The sequence below is a fragment of the Physeter macrocephalus genome, chromosome 11 (assembly GCF_002837175.3).
Source record: "Physeter macrocephalus isolate SW-GA chromosome 11, ASM283717v5, whole genome shotgun sequence".
NCBI classification, from domain to species: domain Eukaryota; kingdom Metazoa; phylum Chordata; class Mammalia; order Artiodactyla; family Physeteridae; genus Physeter; species Physeter macrocephalus.
In genome coordinates, this window is record NC_041224.1 from 118,996,136 (window position 1) to 119,016,113 (window position 19,978).

The window sequence follows — 19,978 nt, forward strand, 5'->3', positions numbered from 1 at the left end:
TTGACTCTGTAGATTGCTTTGGGTAGTATAGTCATTTTCACAATGTTGATTCTTCCGATCCAAGAACATGGTATATCTCTCCATCTATTTGTATCATCTTTAATTTCTTTCATCAGTGTCTTATAATTTTCTGCATACTGGTCTTTTGTCTCCTTAGGTAGGTTTATTCCTAGGTATTTTATTCTTTTTGTTGCAATGGTAAATGGGAGTGTTTTCTTAATTTCACTCTCAGATTTTTTCATCATTAGTGTAGAGGAATGCCATATGTTTCTGTGCATTAATTTTGTGTCATGCTACTTTACCAAATTCATTGATTAGCTCTAGTAGTTTTCTGGTAGCATCTTAGGATTCTCTATGTATAGTATCATGTCATCTGCAAACAGTGACAGCTTTACTTCTTTTTTTCCAATTTGGATTCCTTTTATTTCTTTTTCTTCTCTGATTGCTGTGGCTAGGATTTCCAAAACTATGTTGAATAATAGTGGTGAGAGTGGGCAACCTTGTCTTCTTCCTGATCTTAGTGGAAATGGTTTCAGTTTTTCACCATTGAGGACAATATTGACTGTGGGTTTGTCATATATAGCCTTTATTATGTTGAGGAAAGTTCCCTCTATGCCTACTCTCTGCAGGGTTTTTATCTAAAATGTGTGTTGAATTTTGTTGAAAGCTTTCTCTGCATCTGTTGAGATGATCATATGGTTTTTCTCCTTCAATTTTTTAATATCGTGTATCACATTGATTGATTGATTTGCATATATTGAAGAATCCTTGCATTCCTGGGATAAACCCCACTTGATCATGGTGTATGATCCTTTTAATTTGCCGTTGAATTCTGTTTGCTAGTATTTTGTTGAGGATTTTTGCATCTATGTTCATCAGTGCTGTTGGCTTGTAGTTTTCTTTCTTTGTGACATCTTTGTCTAGTTTTGGTATCAGGGTGCTGGTGGCCTCGTAGAATGACTTTGGGTGTGTTCCTCCCTCTGCTATATGTTGGAAAACCCCAGCTTTAATTTCAGGTTAGCATGCTGGTTTCTAGCTCCTTGTTTATACGTGGTCCTTGGGGGTAATCTCTTATTTTCTTAAGGGATTAGCTATACCTTTAAAAAAGAGTTTTGTGGTATTTTATCTAGAATGTCTGTCTAGGTATGGTGGGAGTTTTATTTTGTTTTGTTTTTTTGTGGATATCTAGTCTACTATATTGCCATAAATAAAAGTCAATAAGATATCTTCAAGTAATGTTTTTTACTTAGACAATTATATTGATATTCTTTCTCTTCCATCATTTTTCAGCTTTGAAAGTCTTCCCTCCTCCATAGAGATGCTAAATATTTACCTAAATTTCTTGTGGTTTAGTTATGGCTTGCTGTTTTGTATGTTTAATATATAATTAATATTATAATTACTCTGTTTAATTATATAATTAATCTGAAAATACTCACTAGTAGTAGTTCAAGGGCATTTTAGTTAGGCAATAAAGGGTGAATGGGGAACTTACATTTAGAGTGTTATGTGTTTTACATTCCATCTCTCATTTTAATACTTACAACAACTTTATAGCATAGGAATTATCTTGATTTTTATGAATGGGTTAACTAAGGCTCAGAGAGGTTAAATAGTTTGCTTGGGGGGGTCACACAATTAATAAGCAGCAGACCAGGATTGAAATCCTTTGATCTTTCTAGTCATTCATGCAGTTTACCATTAAATCTGAACTTGTTGTTCAGGGCTTTGTATCTGCTTGTTCCTTAGTTCTACGTTTGTCTCATATAGAAATAACCTGAGAGGCAAGGGAAGTGGGAAGAAGGAAGACACACGGACAGTTGTCAGAATAAAAGTTTGAATAGCAGCAGATAGAAAGGAGGGGCCGGGACCAGAGACTAGACAGGTTCGCATAGGTATGCACATAGAGAGTGTGCCAAAAACCACAGAGACAATCAGGCAGCAAATGGTTTGTGTCAAATTAAGGGAGAAAATCATATTTATAGAATACTACAATGTGCCAGGGACTAAGATGGGTGGAGATGCTTTACTTAGGTTATCTCATTTAAGCCTCCCCACAGAGCTGCAAATGAGTTTTCAGATGCGACAGCCAGCCGGTGGTAGCAAGGTCTCAGCCAGGCCCTTAGGGTTCAGGGTTAGGATTCCAGTTCTTGAGAAGATTGGTGAGAGCTCTTCAGAGCTCTGATTTTTTGGTTGTCTATTCATTTAATTATTTTTTGTTTTCTGTTTGTAACATTAATAACTGTCTATTGAGAAAACTTGAGAAATAAGTCTAAAGAAGAAAATAAAAGCAACCATAATCTACCAAGCATAAGTAATTACTGTTAATAAGTATGTGTGTTTGTATAATTGTTTTTCACATAGCTGATATGACTCTATGTATACTATTTTGTATCCTAACTTTTTTATAAGCAGCATTTCATGAGCATTTCCTTATGGCTCTAAATACTTTTTTTGGGGGGGTCATTTTGTGTTTTATTTTTTATTTTGAAAAATTAAAAATTTTTCTTCTAGTTTTATTGAGATATAATTGACATATAGCACTGTGTATGTTTAAAGTGTACAGCATAATGATTTAATTTACATATATCGTGAAATGATCATCATAATAAGTTTAATGGACATTCATCATCTCGTATAGATACAAAATTAAAGAAAGAGAAAAAATATTTTTCCTCGAGATGAGAACTCTTAGGATTTGCTCTCTTAACAGCTTTCATATATAACATACAGCAGTGTTCATTATATTAATCATGTTGTACATCACATCCCTAGTTCTTGTTTATCTTATAACTGGAAGTTTGTACCTTTTGATTGTCTTCATCCAATTCCCCCTCCCTAAATACCCTTTTAAAAATCAGTTTTTACTGGGTACTGTGTGTACATATTTCTGAAGGCACAGGCTTGTAATGAAAAACAGCAGTCCCTCTCCCATCTCCATATTTTACATCCCAGCAGCAATTGTCTACCAAAATCTTTTATCTACTGCTTCTGGAGTTTACCCTCACATTTCTAAATAATATCAGTTTTAGATATTACCTTTTGGTTTCCTATTATGAAAGCTGAGGATTCCATAATAGTTCCCCTCATCTCATTCTTCTAATATTGTTGTGTCACAATTTTTGTTCTTATTGTACCTATAAATATTGTTTACTGATCCAAGAGTTATACTTTGCTTAAACTTCCCTTTTTGTACAACTCTTTTTTTAACCTTGGGATTAATTGCCTCATTTATTGTTTGTTAGTTTTCTCTTATATACCAATTCTTCCCAGAGACTCCAGCAGATTTATGAAAACCCCCAATACCATTTTCCGTGTGATCAAATGTATCAGGTAATCCATGAGACCCATTTCCTTCTGGAGTCCTCCCTCCTGGGAGCAACTTCTCCACCACTGGACCCCTTGTTCACCTGTTCCTTCCTGCTACATCCTTCAGATGCTTTCTAGGCCAGCTGCATCTCTATCTTCAGGGGTATCTCTTCACCATCACCCTGGAAATTCCCTTTACATCTTTCCTGCTAGATCTTGTTTTCTTTTTTCAGTTTCATAGAGTAGTTTCTTGGGAAAAAGTGTACAGAAGTTAGTTGTTTGAGACCTCTTGTATTGGTTATCTATTGCTTTGTAATAAATTACTCCAAAATTTAGTCGCTTAAAACAATAATCAACATTTATTATTTTGCAGTCTCTATTGTCAGGAATTTGGGAGCAACTTAGTTGGGTGGTTCTGACTCAGGGAATCACATGAAGTTGCAGTGAAGAGGTCAGCCAGGGAAGCAGTTGTCTGAAGGCTTGAGGGGGGGCTGTAGGATCTGCTTCCCAAGTGACTGACTTCCAAGGCTGGCAAGCTGTTGCTGGTTGTTGGTTGGAAGCCTTAGTCCCATGGGCCTCTCCACAGGCTGACTGAGGGCCCCCATGACCTGGTGACTGGCTTCTCCCAGACTGAATGGGTCACGAGAGCAAGACAGAAGTGACAGGGTTTTTAATAACTTAGATTTCTGCCACATTCTGTTCATTAGAGATGAGTCACTAAGTCCTACCCACATTCAAGGGGAGAGGAATTAGACTCTACCTTTTGAAGGGAGGCATGTCAAACATTTATTGGACATGTTTTAAAACCCCTACATCTTTCATGTCCCAAAACATCTTAACTCACAATTCAGAGTATGGAATTCTAGATGGTAAGTAATCATGTTTCCTCAGAATTTTGAAGGCATTTTTCCATTGTCTTCTAGCTCCCAGTATTGCTTATGAGAAGACGCTTATCATTTTGATTCCTGATCCTTTGTACGTGACCTGTTTTCTTCCTGAATACCTATTGTTCTTTATCCTTGGTGCTGTGGAACAGCAAGATGATGTGCCTTGGTGTGTGTCTCTTTTCATTCATTATGAATACTCAAAGGAACCTTTAAATCAGGAAACTCATATCTTTAGTTCTGGGAAGTTTCTTATATTGTTTTTCTCTATTATTTTCTGTTTTCTCTTTTTGAAACTCTTATTGGTTGGCTGCTGGACCTCCAAGATTGATCTTTGAATTTACTTATATTTCATATAATTATTACATATTATATAGATCTTATATATTTTTATTGTACCTCCCTCCCTCCACCCCTCCCTCGCTTCATTTTTTAAAAAAATTTATTTATTTTTGGCTGCATTGGATCTTCGTTGCTGTGTGCGGGTTTCTCTAGCTGCATATTTTTATTGTACCTCCCTCCCTCCACCCCTCCCTCGCTTCATTTTTTAAAAAAATTTATTTATTTTTGGCTGCATTGGATCTTCGTTGCTGTGTGCGGGCTTTCTCTAGTTGCGGCGAGTGGGGGCTACTCTTCGTTGCAGCACGTGGGCTGCTCATTGCGGTGGCTTATCTTGTTGCGGAGCACGGACTCTAGGTGCGCGGGCTTCAGTAGTTGTGGCACGTGAGCTCAGTCGTTGTGACACATGGGCTTAGTTGCTCCATGGCATGTGGGATCTTCCCAGACCAGGAAGATGCATGTCCCCTGCATTGGCAGGCGGATTCCTAACCATTGCGCCACTGGGGAAGTTCCTACCCCTCCCTCCCTTCATTCTTATTTTATTCGTTTTAAGAGCATATTCAACTTTCTCATCCACTCCTTTTACTAAATATTTTATTTCTATTATGTATTTAATTTCCAAGAGCACTTATGCTCTCTGATTACTCATTTTTTAATATTTTTTCTAACTCCTGTTCTTTCCTTATGGGTGTAATCGCTTTCCTTTATGGGTATTAAATGTAGTTGCTTTGAAATTTTTTTCTGTGTCTTGACTTGTGTCTGTTTCTTTATACTTCTTTTTTGTTTGTTTGTCTCTATGTCTTTCATTTCAATGCTTTTCACAAATAACTAGTCACCTTTGGCCATCATTCATGTTTAAGAGTGAGTCAATACAATCTGCCTGTGTGCAGAGCTTGTCAGCTGCTGAGCTGTGGAAGTTTTCTTCTCACTGGTGAGCCTACAATGATGAAGAGGGCTTTCTCTCTCTAGGGCTTTTCATGTATTTTCCCCCATCCAGACCCTCCTTCATTTCTTTCTAGATTTGGAAGTATAACTCAGACTTTTCAGAATATTCCCCCTTCTCTCATATTCTTTCTTTATGAAGTGCACGCATGTGTGTAGTGTACATAATGCAGGTCTTGGGGTTCTGTCTCAGTTTAGTCACCACGTTCAGAGATGATGACATGACATTGTGCCCCTTCCTTTGTTTGATAACTACAAGTGTGGTTTGTTGATTTATTTTGTACATATTTTTGTTTATTTCATTATGTCTTAGGGAAGAGAGAGTTTATCATCTGGGTTCATTTGTAATCTTACTCTAGCAGTTTCTCCCTACTTTTTGAATTCTGAATTTTTGGTGTCTGCAGAGTAGTAGTATGGATGTACAATAACTTATGTAGCCAATACTCTATTATTGGATTTTACTTTGTTCCTAGTTTTAGGCATTACAAGTATTGCTGTTGTGAGCATCCTTTTCCATGCAGCACTGGTCGAGGTTGTTATTTCCTTAGGATGGAATCTTCAGTGTAATTACTAGATCAAAGGATACAATCAGTAAAGTCCTCAATACTTGTTTCTAAGTTACTTTCCAAATTGTTGAGTTGGTTTATATTCTCAGTATCAGTTGGCATTGTTTATTATACTTGAAAAGAATGAAACAACTTTGCCAAGTGAAAAATAATATCACATAATGCACATTTTAATTTGCAGTTGTGTTTTCTGTCTCTCTTTTTGGCCGATTTTGGTAGTGAGTATGGATAGTATTTAGATTTTTCTTACTGATTTATCCATGCTTGTTTAATTCCATCTTATGGTTATTAGGCCTTTGTCATGTTGTAAATATTTTTTTATTGCCTTCCTCTTACTTTTGTTTGCTTTTTAATGTGTTTTTAATTTCTGTGTGCATAGTTTTAAAAAAATAACTTGTCCTTCTAATTTTTGTGCTTTGAAAGACTTCTTTCACCCCAATATCAAATAAACAGTCACCATCTTTCCTTTAGTTCTTTTTAAGTTGATTTTTTTTCTTTCTTTATTTTTTGGCTGCATCAGGTCTTAGTTGTGGCACACGGGATCTTCATTGAGGCATGCAGGATCTTTTTGTCGTGCTGCACGGGCTCTTCGTTGCAGTGTATGGGCTTCTCTCTTGTTGCGGCGGGTGGGTCTTCTCTCTCTAGTTATGGTGCGCGGGTTCCAGAGTGCATGGGTTCTGTAGTTTGTGGCACGTGGGCTCTCGTTGAGGCACGGGAGCTCAGTCGTTGTGGCCTGTGGGCTTAGTTGCCCCATGGCATGTGGGATCTTAGTTCCCTGACCAGGGATTGAACCCGTGTCCCCTGCATTAGAAGATGGATTCTTTACCCTTGGACTACCAGGGAAGTCCCTTTCCTTTAGTTCTTTTGGATTTCATTTTGTAAATTTAACTCTTTAGTCCACTAATTTCTTTGTATAACATGAGGCAAAGAAACTGAGTTTTTCTCTATATAGTTAAACTTATTTTTCTGTTGTCATTTATTGTCATCAGGTTTCCAAATGATTTGAAAAGTCACCTTTTTCATAAAATTTCCCATAACCAATGGATCTATATCTTGGCTTTTAAATTCTGTTCTGCTTATCTTTTTATTCCAGGGCATCCCACTTTTTAAAAAAATGATTGTAGCTTTATAATATGGTTTGCTCTCTGGTAATGCTAGTTGTTGAAAATCTCCGAGGACTCCATTCCAGGTTGGGAACTGTGAGGTGCCTAAGTCAGGGAACTGCCGAAAGGGAGTTGGTTCTGAACCCAGGCCAGGGGGAGACGAGTACAAACACTTGGAGCCACTTTCCTGGGGCTCCCTGGCATTGCCCTGATGAGAAGGAGCATAGGTGTCAGCCTGCAAAAGGACTCAGTGAGCAGGTTCACTAAGTATAGGTGTGGAGATTGGAGGGTTGTGGGATTTTGAAGCCAAACATGTAAGTATAATTAGTAATACCTTAAAAAATCTAAGTTACCTATTGACTATAGAAGCCTCTACAGGCACCAAAGCAAGGGAGTTTGGATGCCTCTTTTTTTTTTTTTTTTTTTTTTTGCGGTACGCAGGCCTCTCGCTGTTGTGGCCTCTCCCGTTGCGGAGCACAGGCTCCGGACGTGCAAGCTCAGCGGCCATGGCTCATGGGCCTAGCCTCTCCGCGGCATGTGGGATCTTCCCGGACTGGGGCACGAACCCTTGTTCCCTGCATCGGCAGGCGGACTCTCAACCACTGCGCCACCAGGGAAGCCCTCTAGGTGTCTTTTAGCTGCTTCATTATGACTTTCTTTCTCAGGGAAAGTTGTTGAGGGGTTGGGAATAAGGGAGAGAAGATCAAAGAAATAACAGTGAGGATAGATTCAAGGCACTTCTATTTGTATACTTTAAAATATACCTATTATATTTTTAGAGATGCCTTCAAAGCTTCAAACATTTTAGTCCCATTGTGGCTTTTTAAAAAAATTATAAAGAATGATTGGTAGATTTATTTTAGAATTTCTGCTTGGCTTAGGGCAAATTTATCAATGGAAAGCAAAGAGAATGCAGCAGTTAAACTTCCATATTCGTTTTTTTAATGTTAATTTTTATTTTTACTTAAAAGTGGTTTTTTGTTCTTTGTTTTTTTTTTTGCGGTACGTGGGCCTCTCACTGTTGTGGTCTCTCCCGTTGTGGAGCACAGGCTCCGGACACACAGGCTCAGCGGCCATGTCTCACGGGCCCAGCCGCTCCGCAGCATGTGGGACCTTCCCGGACCCGGGCACGAACCCGTATCCCTTGCATCGGCAGGTGGACTCTCAACCACTGTGCCACCAGGGAAGCCCTAAAAGTTTGTTTTTAATTGAAATATTCTTAAAAGCAAAAGCTTTATCACTTCTGCTTAGCATTCAGAGTCATCTTTGGTTGGAGAACCGGCTCTATTTATAGCTGTCACACGATCTTGACTGTGGCCACAGCCTGCTCTCCCTTTTTCTCTGCTACATAACATTTCCCAATTCTTGTAATACAATGTAGATAAGGCTAGAATATCTGTAAGACTTTACCAAAGGCAGAGGGGTAAGTAAAAGGGAGTAAGCATAGAGAGTAGCATGTAATGAGGTAATTTTTCATATGAGATCTAGTTTTAGTCTTCTTCAGCTTTGCTTTCTCTCTAGCTCCTGGATTGCTTCAATCTGACAACAGCCATCTTTTCTCTACCACTCAGGAGAACCTTCAAGCATGTGTAGACTCTAAATTTCAAACCCTAAAGAGAGGACTTCATAACTGACACTGGGAATGCTGAAAATGGGCATGGCTTATGCCATTCACAAGAAATCATAACTAACTGCATTCCAGTGGCCTCTATGAGACAGTCATATCTAGCTATGTCTGGCCCAATAGGTTAATATCCTTACTAGAGATAAGTGTGTGGTGGGTGGGTGGGAATCTGTCATAGCTTTTTATATAATAAATCTATATATTATACTGATGTGCATTCTATGGCTTTTAAAATAAGGGATACAGTGGGCTAGAACTAGTAGACCTGGATTCTAGTCTGATTTACTAGTAAACAGTCTTGTCTCTTAGCAAGTGACTCAATCTTTCTGTAGTTTTGTTGAAAGATTTGGATATAATTAATCTGTAATTTTAGGATTTTGACTATAATTGAATTGTTTAAAATAATTATAAAATTTAGATTTGAATTTTTCTCTTGGTGATATATTAGTCTATTTTAATGTGATTCTGCGATATTAACGAGGAATTGTTCTGATGAGAAAAAGTGATCCATTTTATAATGATATACTTTATAGGACAAGGTCTCCATTGTGGTACAGATGGGACCTGCTTATATTTAAAAGGGGCCATGGGAGCTTACTATGAGTTTTTTTATAAAGTAAATATTTGCCTCTTTATTTATCACATATAAATTTAGATGTTCTTAAACAATTTAATTGTATATAGTTCTCCCTATATTTAGATTCTATATTTTCTAGTGTTAGTTTATTCATATATTTGACATTTTATCATTAAAAATTTTAAGTTGAAATTAAACAAAAGCGCCATATGTTAAAATACTTTAAGAGTGAGTTATTTGGTACTCTTAGTTAAGATAGACCGATTTGTTCTTTCTACTTATGTGTGATATGCTTTTTTTTTTTTTTTTTTTTTTTTTTTTCCAGAGTGAAAAGCTTTTGTTATATGATACAGTGCAGAGTGAACTAGAGGAGAAGATAAGAAGGCTTGAAGAGGACAGGCACAGCATTGATATTACCTCAGGTGAGGGGAATGCTGTGACTGTCATGTTTAAGTGACAGTAAACCTTTGGTTTACTGAGATGTCTTGCTGTATGTAGTCTCCTATACATATGTTATGTAAATGATGTGTCCTAATGAGAGGGGAAGGGGCAAGACTGCTAAAGAATTTGATATGATTGTGATCGTTGCTTTGATTTGGACTCATACTTCAGAAAGACGTAGAAAATGGAGCACATGAAAGGGAACAAAATAGAAGTGAGACAGGAACTATAGGCATAAGATAGTATACTACAAGAATAGTAAGAATATTATTATAACCTAAGAATAGTATTGGAAGACAGCTATAGTACATGTTCTTTCCTCTAAGCCTTGAAAGATTGTCATGTGGAAGAAGGAATAAAACCCTTTTCTCTTTGGTCCCACACAAACTAGGACAAATGGATGGACTTTCCAGGGAGGCAGATTTTTGTCTCAGGAAAAGGAAATACTTACTACTAATTAGATCAGTCCAAAGTGAAATGGCTTTTTCAGAGGTACTGTGGAAAGGCTTTCTACACTGGATGGAAGATTTACTGGGTTATCCTATCGTACTTGCATATGTATTATTTTACTTGTTATAAATTCTGTTCCTCTGGTATGGAGTAGGCAGAATGGACAAGCTGAGCTCTAATGCCACTGCTGCATTACTTGTAGTTGGGTGACCATGGGTGACAGTTACTTTAGCTTTTCTAAATCAGTCTCCTCCTATAATTGAAGTAATGAGACTGTCTGCCTCAGAGGTAGCTTTGAGGATTAGTCGAGACCATTCATGCGATGTATATTTAACAAAGTGCCTGACATATGTTTATCAGTTATTAGTCACTAAGTGCCAAGTTGAATTTTGCTCTAATAAAAGCAGAGGAAAATTCAAAATATATAACTGCTCATGAAATTATATATAGTCATATATATGTATAGTATACACACATATACAGTATATAAACATAGACACCAATGAAATTTTGCTACTGTGAAATTATATAGTCTTTTTTTCCTCCTTTGATCTCTAGAAATCAGCTAATACTTAATTTTTATTTACTTGCCAGAGCTGTGGAACGATGAGCTTCAGTCAAGAAAAAAGAGGAAGGACCCTTTCAGTCCTGACAAAAAGAAGCCAGTTGTGGTTTCAGATATCCTTTTTCAAATTTTCTGGGTTTTTTTTGTTTTGTTTTGTTTTAATGTACATTTTTGCATTGTGCATATTTTTGTAACTTTTGTTAGTATACATTGTCTTTATTTGCATGATCCTGTAATAAGCAAAAGATGATTTATAAAACCGATTGAAGGCAGAAGGGTATAGTTTAGATTAAGAGGAGTAAGGGAGGAGTAGAAATTTAGTCACGATCCCAACTTTGAAAATTAATGTGGCTTTGTAGATCACAAGGGCTTTGATATGAAGCAGCTGTTTAGTATGTAGCATGATTGCTTAATTCTCATGTGTACTTTTTAACATTTTTAATGTCTCTGAAAGTGGAGTGTCTTTAAATTAAATTAATATGTGCATTCAATCTTGGCATTCCCTTTGGTACTCTCCTCTCGCTCCTGCCTTTTTCCCCTCACCTCAAACCAGTGATTAGGTTGGTGGTGTATCTTGCTATCAGTGATACCATAGGACTAAGGGAATATGGTTATAACATCTGAAGTACTGGAACATATTTATCCTGGTACTAAGTTCTTTGAAGAATAATTTGAAATAAGAATTCAGCATGCTGAAGGTTTTTGTCTAGAAGTCATTGTTCCATTCTCTGAAAAACAGAAGTTTGGAAGTATAATTCAAAATGTGAAATTCTTACAGCTAAATTGACCTTGACTTTTCAACGTCCGTATATAGTTTATATGCTACAAGATCTTGATATTCTTGAAGACTGGACAACAATAAGGAAGGTATGATTAAAGAGCAATGGAATGCAAGTATATTTTTTGTAGTCTGCTTTTTAAAGTTCTATGATTTTTCACTAATACATCAAAATATTATTGTAAATATGCTTTACTTTGTAACAGTCTCTCTAAGACAGTTAATACTAATACAGATAATAGTGGATTGAAAGAGTTTTTAAAATAAATTTATTTATTTGTTTGTTTGTTTATATTTATTTTTGGCTGCGTTAGGTGCTCGTTGCTGCGCGTGGGCTTTTCCCTAGTTATGGCGAGCAGGGGGCTACTCTTTGTTGCGGTGCACGAGCTTCTCACTGCAGTGGCTTCTCTTGTTGCGGATCATGGGCTCTAGGCACACGGGCTTCAGTGGTTGTGGCATGCGGGCTCAGTAGTTGTGGTGCACGGGCTTAGTTGCTCCACGGCATGTGGGATCTTCCCGGACCAGGGCTCAAACCTGTGTCCCCTGCATTGGCAGGAGGATTCTTAACCACTGAGCCACCAGGGAAGTCCCTGCAAGAGTATTTTAAGAGATGCATGTCAGCTGTTTGACTGTATTTTCCTGTGATAATGTAATTAATAATTTATGCAAAAGTGCAGAAAAGCGTTTATTTAGGTTACCCCAAAATAATAATGAATTCCCATTCTGTGCCTAGTTCTTAGCCTGATAATGGCTCATGGAATACACTCAATAAATATTTGTTGAATAAACGAAAGTGAATATTTGAACCCTTATTATATGTCTTGCATCCTGTCTTTAAACATTCAAGCATTATAGGATTTTCTGTGCTTGTTTGAAAGTGGAGTCGTTTTCTTATTAAATTTTTCTATTTTCAGAAGCTTCTTAGTTGAGAATTTGAGATTATTTCGGATATTGATAACACCTCTAGAAGAAATTGTTATTCTTTTTATATATTCCTATGGTCTTAGACATTACCAATTTATTGAAGCAACTAAAGATTGTATTTCACTGTGTTTGTTATTGAGCTTATCAGTAATGTTGTATATATTAAATAGAAACTAAAATATACTTTGCCTATGAACTCAGACATCTTTCTTCTTCTTTTTTTTTTTTAAATTAAGGCAATGGCTACACTGGGTCCACACAGAGTGAAAACAGAACGTAAGTCATTTAGTCTGAGTTCAGAAATCTTCGCTATGGAGACTTTTTAAGTCAGTCCCCTATCACTGGTTTCATTTCATCAGTGAACACTATCCCCAGAATTATGAGGAATTCTTCTGGAGTCTTTGCCTCATGTAAAAGTTTCAAGATTTCTGAATGGAATGTATTTCTTCTTTTAGTGTTTCAACTACATTTCAATTGCTAATAATGGATCAGTAATTTTAAAAGTATGTAATTAGTGTTTTCTATGGGTTCGGTAATTCTATAGGGGAGGTTTTAGGAGTCCGTGGATGGCCTTCAGGGAGCCTGTGAATCCTCTGGAATTGTGGGCAAAATTTCTTTTGTGCCTGTGTTTTCTAGGGGAGAGATTAGAGTGCTGGCGGTGGGATTCATCAAGAAAATTTACACACCACTAAGATTTACACATTCTGATATGCCTTAGTAAAATTGATATCAAATTATACTTTCACAATTTTTTGGAAAGTCTGAAATCACTGCCAAAGTAGTGATGGGCATTATTGTCTAGGATAACTTCCTCTGTTTCTGCCTACTTTCACTATATATGAGGTTTCCTAATCCTAAGAACAATGAAGCTAGAATTTTAAATAAAACATGTTTTAAATATGAAGAGTCATAGCCCAACAGATAATCTATAAGAGATCAATTTCTATTTTATATTTAACCCAAGGATTCTTTTAAATGTTATATGATGTCAGGAAATTGTTAGCAATATTGTACTAAACTGCTTCCCTTGGGAATTAGGTGGAAGGGTAACTACCTATATTGTGAACATTTTTGAGTCATGGATTCCTTTAAGAGTCTCACTACGCTGTTGAGTGGGTCTCCTCGCCGACCCCTGTTATGTTATCTTTAGCATGTGTACTATTTGTTTTCTTCATGGCACTTAACACAATTTGTAATTTTTTATTGATTGTTTACATGTTTACCTGTCTCCTGAGAGAATCGTAAGCTCCACAAAGGTCAGAAACATCTCTCTTTTAGATACAGTGCTCAGAAAACATTTGTTGAACAAATGAATGAGTGAATACTTACTGAACACCTTCTATATAGGAGGCACTATTTGAGGTTCTGGGAATACAATGGTGCAACAGATGGACCTCCTAGAACTTCCCTGGGGGGAAGCAGAATAATAATGTATATGTAAATAGATAACTAACAGATACTGACAAATTGTAATAATTGCTATGAAGGAAATATAAAGCTGTGATGAAGATTAACTGAGGAGTGGTTAGAGTGGTTGGGGAAGACCTTTCTGAGGTGGTGACATTTGAATGATGCAGAGGTGTGTATTTCATGGTATGCTTTTGACAGTGTGTTTCTATAAAGAACATTTTTTTTCTCTTCATGAGTTTGTCTGGTGAATCAAACCATTTCTAGGATTTCAAAATGGAAGTTCTACTTGAGGACATTTCCTTTTTAGAATCAAAGTCCTGGGGAACTCTTGGAATATATATTAAACTTTGCTTTTTTGGAAGTGTCAGCTGCAGGGGAGAAAATATGAAAAATATAATTTTCAGTAGAAATATGACAATTCAGATTTTAAATCTCACTTAAAGTTGGCACTAGTAATTGATAATATATCTGCTTCTCCTTCTTATGCTTGTCTAGTTAATTGATTTATTATATATTGTTTAGCTTTATTAAATAGCTATATTAAAAACTTAGTGAATTATATAAAAATGTAAGAAGTGAAATTCTCTGTTTTTATTAGATTTAGGTTTGTTATCTAAGAAATATTTTTAGTGTTTTTTCACATATATGCATGGGTTGGTGTTAATACTTAATGTTCTGCACTTTCCTTCTGACAATGTCTTATTAATATAACAGTTTTTGAACTGATCCCTTTAGCACCTGTGAAACTGGAAAAACACCTGCACAGTGCTAGATCCGAAGAGGGAAGATTGTATTATGATGGTGAATGGTATATACGTGGACAGACAATATGTATTGACAAAAAAGATGAATGTCCTACAAGGTAAAAAGCCTTTATCATTTCAGTGCTGCTCAGTATTAGAGTTTACCACATTGTTGTCAGTAAATATTTGCTGCTTCCATAGTGCATTCATAATACATTATTAATTCCCTATGGATTCTTTTTTTCTCTTGACATATGATTTGATTAGCATGTTTACACACCAGTATTAATTTTATACACCAGAGTTACATATTAAGTTCATGGACACAAGCATTAACACAAATGGAAATGTTGGAATTATTTAGCCAGGTAAGAGATCCCATTTATTAATTCTTATAATAGATGACTTGCTATGATCCTAATATTATGACCTTTAAACCAGAATGTTATGAATTTGACAGTATGCTGCCACAGTGTGGCTCTATTAATCCTTAACTTTTTGGGGTATATTACAGTATTTTAGATTAAAAATTTGCTTCAATTAGAATGGGAAAGGAATTGAAAATTAACAAAAACTTAGAGTAGTGGGAATTAAAGTATAACTTGAAAACTGAAAATTGCCTTTTAAAAAACTCAATCTGTCTAGGCTTAAATAAAGTTTATATAATTATTTATAGAGCCGTCTAAGTTTTATCTGGTGTGGCCTTTGGAAAATATTATTGCCCATCGCTGCTTTAATTCCTTTAGTAGTTTAGGATTTAATTCTCAGAGTAGTAACCTTCTACAGTAAGAAACTATCTTTTTCTAGGCATCAGTAATAAATAAAGTGTTTGCGTTTAGTATAGAATACTCATTTCAGGAGCAGTGTGTATAGTAACTTTTCTCACAGAAGCTCATTGAGCTAATTAATTACTAGGTTATACATGATACCTATGGATTCTTTGCTTTATCTTATTGCTTTTGAGACATTTAACTACTACTACTTAGCATAAATGTGGTTAAAAAGGAGATGAAATAGCATAAAAGAGGATTAAACACATATTTTTAGGAAGATTTCTATGTAAAGATTAGTAGTGTTAAAAAAAATCTGATGCTTGACAGATGCTTGGCACTGGGAATTAAGTTTGGTATTTGGAAGATTTCCTACTGCCAAGGCTGATAAGATTTGGAGGTGTAATACTACATAAGGAGTGGTGTTAGCTCCACTTTTTCTTCTTTTGGAGGTGGGGTGGGAATGGAGTTAGGGACAATGTGCTTTTAATAGTTCTAGTAGTAAGTTGTACCTACTCTATTAAGAAAAGAAAGGAGATTATCTATTAAGTGTTGCTGAATGTGATATTTTTGACAGCATGCCCTGCTGATAGCATTCCGGTAAGTGACAATTACATATCTGAATCTACTCTTATAGTCCAACTATTTTGGTTTTATAGTTTGTGCTCTAAAATGAGTGGAGAAGGCATATTGTAATTCATTCATTCATATTTTTTTTCTTTTTAGTGCTATAATTACAACAATTAACCATGATGAAGTTTGGTTTAAGAGGCCTGATGGAAGCAAATCTAAGCTTTACATTTCACAGCTACAGAAAGGAAAATATTCAATTAAACATTCGTAATCATGATTTAAGTGTTATCTAAATCTACCTTATTAGTGTTACCAAGTTTGATGTGCCATGGGAATAAAAAAATGTATTCAGTAACTTAATATTCTCATCAAATCATGAGAGACTGTGTATTTGTAGGTGGTACTCTAAGTAGACCTCATGTTGATATGTTATTGAAAGAGACAGTGATAAAAGTTTAATCATGATCATTACATTTATTTGCCTTTTTGGCCCAGTGACCAATAGGTATATATGGTAGGGGTTTCTTACTAAACTTTTTTCTTTGGTTTTTATGTAAATCTGTCTTACCTTTAGTGAACTATGTTAGCAATGGCTACATTTATCTGCAGTTTTCTTGATTTTCAGTGTCTTTGTCACTGATCATGTATTTGTAAATAAGCCCGATAAAATGTTTCCTATAAATGGTTTGTAATAGTACATTTGCGTTAAATCAGAATTGAAATTTAAACATATATACATATGTATAGATGGCATCATCAGCTTATTTAGAACTGATGGCCTTACTTTGCAATCTTGTTTTACCCGAAATTAAGCTATTGGGTTTGAAAACTAAAAGGAGCACTTTTGTAGACTAGCAGCTTTTCTTCTTCTTTTCCTTGATTGTATGGAGGTGACCTATTTTTACAAATTATACTTCATGTTGATTAGTAAAATTAGTGTCAAGTAATAACATGCTTCTACCTGTATTTCTTGTGAACCTTTAGAGGGCAGGTATATATGCCTGGTATTTATGATGCAGTATGTAAGTGGTGGACAGTAACTGACAGTATTGTGGTGCTTGCTGTACATGTCTGATCTTCTGAAACAGATTTTTAGTAAGCATTTTCCAGAGGTAAAACTAGGTTCGTATCCTAATTTTATTCCTAGGGCAAAATAGACAGGGATGATCTCCTTGAATCTATTCCCAAATTAATATTTTTATCTTTGGTGTTTCTACACTTTAAGGCCACTTGGTGCAATTTAGAAAGTATTGGCCTCTCTTCCCCTAGTCACATTCAAAATTAACTTCTAAAACCTCAGGAACAGTACTGGGAGTTGAAACCCTCAATATGGCAGCACAATTGGCTGTAGTATGTATTAGGGTACAACCAAATCAGGTATTCCTGGTGGTCTTGTGCACTTTAATTTCTGTTATATCAAGACTTAAGAGGATGAGGAAGAGATCTACTTATTAACACTTAGGGCAGGAATATCTGCATTTTTCCATTTGTTTTCTCACTATTTTACCTCTGCAAACATCTTCCTGTGCAGATCACTACTTCACAGTTGCCAAATGTTAAAATATTTGACTTCTGAAATTCATTATCAGCAGTTATGTACGTTGTTCTGTTTCTAATTAACCTTAGCAAATGTACATAATGTCATAATCTGATAGTATTTGACAGTACTTATGTATACAATGTTTCATAAGCATTTTTAATAATATTTGGATTTTTAAATTTAGTATATAATAAAAAGATGTGTTTGCGTGTCATTCGTAGTGTCTTGAATGACTTGTGCACTTTTATTATTTATAACCTGTCTACTTTTAAGAAGGATTTAAGGCAATTTACATTAATAGATATGGAGTGTTGGAGTGCTGAACAAATGTTTCTGCTTCCCTAAACCACAATTCAACCTCTATTGGGGTATATTTAGATATTTAAGGCAGCTAAGTTATATTTAATTTAAATATATGCATATATGTTCTACTTTAATAAAAATGTACTGTGTAAGTTCTGAAATTTTAAGTAGAAAGTCTTTATTTTAAAAACTGACTATGATTTAGTACATTTACTTTCAGAACTTCAATGTTTATATCATATGTAACTATTCCATAATATTGATACTGATTCAGGTAAGTGTATGCTTGTCTATGATTGAAATACTATAAAATATATTTCATTGTTGGCAGTTTGCCATTTGACTTTTGGTCAAAAATGGTCTAGTTTAGGGGAACTGCTAGAATCTGCAAAATGTGATCTAGCAGCTGCTGGTACTTTGTTTATGATCAGACTCTGTTTTAGTATCAATATATGGACCTTAACTGTCACAGCTTCCAGGATTTCATGTTTGGTCTATCCCTTCTCGACATTTCCCATTAAAAGAATCTAATCATCAGTAATCCAATTCATCACTAATAATTATTAGCAAACACTAATGTACATTCCTCATTCTGTCCCTTCTTCTCACTGGACACTGAGTACTTTTCATTGCAAACTTCTTCACGTAAAAGTTGTTTTGATATGTGTATTGTTACTCAGAACTCAAACACCACTGACAGAACCATGTACAATCTTAAATACTTGATAATTATTTAAAAAGAAGAACAGGGACGTTGGTTATTTCTGATTTTGTTTTTGGATCCAGTAAGTCCAGTACACTAAAACTGAACTAAAATGAATTGATAAGGAAAATGGTTGTAGGATGAATGAATACACTAGTTAGGATTTATGTAGTCTCTTGCCAAGTTGGAATATAAATGATTTTAATTGCTAAATGTAAGGAAATGTAAAATATTTTTCAAAGAACACAAAAGCTCAGAATGGGGTTAGGGAAAATGTATGTTCCTTATATTGTCTTCATGGATGAACTACAGGAAGTGTACCTGATATGTCAGGTGGGATTAATTGAGGCGGTTTCCCTCATTGGTCACTGTGGCTCAGAGTCTTGCCCCTTACTTCATAGGCCCAGAAACTTAAACTTTATTCATATGCCCTGTTGTGGGCTGAATTGTGTCTCCCCCCGGCCCCTCCAATTCATATTTTGAAGCCATCACACCCATTACCTCAGAATGTGACTGTATTTGGAGATGGGGCATTTAAAGAGGTGATTAAGTTAAAATGGGTGTTAGGTTGGGCCCTCATCCAGTCTGACTGATGTCCTTATAAAAGGAAATTTGGACACAGAGAAATTTGGACAGCAGATGTGTGAACACAGAGGAAAGACCATATGAAGACAGTGAGAAGTCCACCACCTGCAAGCCAAGGAGAGAGGCTTCAGGAGAAACTGAACCTGCCAACACCTCAGTCTTGGACTTTTAACCTCCAGAACTGTGAGAAAATACATTTCTTTTGTTTAAGCCACCCGGTCTGTGGTATTTTGTTATGGCAGCTCTATCAAACTAATAACATGCCTGAGTTGACAGCTCTGAGGGAGTTAGACTGACCCATTCACAGTGGATTGAAGTGACAGCCGAGTGTCAGTTTAATAATTTTCACTGAGAAGGAGACCAGACTCCTCAAGTCAACTACTTGGCATATTTTTTCCTTCTAGGAAAATCTGTGGGAAAGCAAACTTGGAATCAAAAGATGGTTTTGTCGAAACTTGAAGGAGTCACCTGTCCTCTTGTGAGATAGCCCTTTCCTGGTATTGTGCCGGACACATTGTTATAATCTTATTTAAAAAAAAATTTTATTGAAGTATAGTTGATTTACAGTGTCATGTTAATTTCTGAGATACAGCAAAGTGATTGTTATATATATTCTTATTCTTTTCCATGATGGTTTATCACAGGATATTGTATATAGTTCCCTGTACTATACAGTAGGACCTTGTTGTTTATCCATTCTATATATAATAGTTTGCATCTGCTAGTCCCAAACTCTGAACCCATGCTTCCCCAGCCCCACTTCCCCCTTGGCAACCACAAGTCTGTTTTCTGTGTCTGTGAGTCTGTTTCTGGTTTGTAGATATGTTCATTTGTGTCATATTTTAGATT

At 35.9% G+C, this 19,978-nt stretch overlaps 1 protein-coding gene across 2 annotated transcripts in view; it reads left to right on the forward strand.

Moving 5' to 3' along the window:
- BRMS1L (BRMS1 like transcriptional repressor) overlaps positions 1-19,343 on the forward strand; it is a 41,521-nt gene extending 22,178 nt beyond the window's left edge. For both annotated transcript variants that reach the window (XM_024118338.3, XM_024118339.3), the window contains 6 exons: positions 9,670-9,766; positions 10,830-10,913; positions 11,603-11,667; positions 12,739-12,778; positions 14,648-14,774; positions 16,152-19,343. In XM_024118338.3, the coding sequence (XP_023974106.1) occupies positions 9,670-9,766; positions 10,830-10,913; positions 11,603-11,667; positions 12,739-12,778; positions 14,648-14,774; positions 16,152-16,269 (531 nt within the window). In that variant the 3' untranslated portion in view covers positions 16,270-19,343. The remainder of the gene's footprint in view (positions 1-9,669; positions 9,767-10,829; positions 10,914-11,602; positions 11,668-12,738; positions 12,779-14,647; positions 14,775-16,151) is intronic.
- The last annotated feature ends 635 nt before the right edge of the window (positions 19,344-19,978 follow it).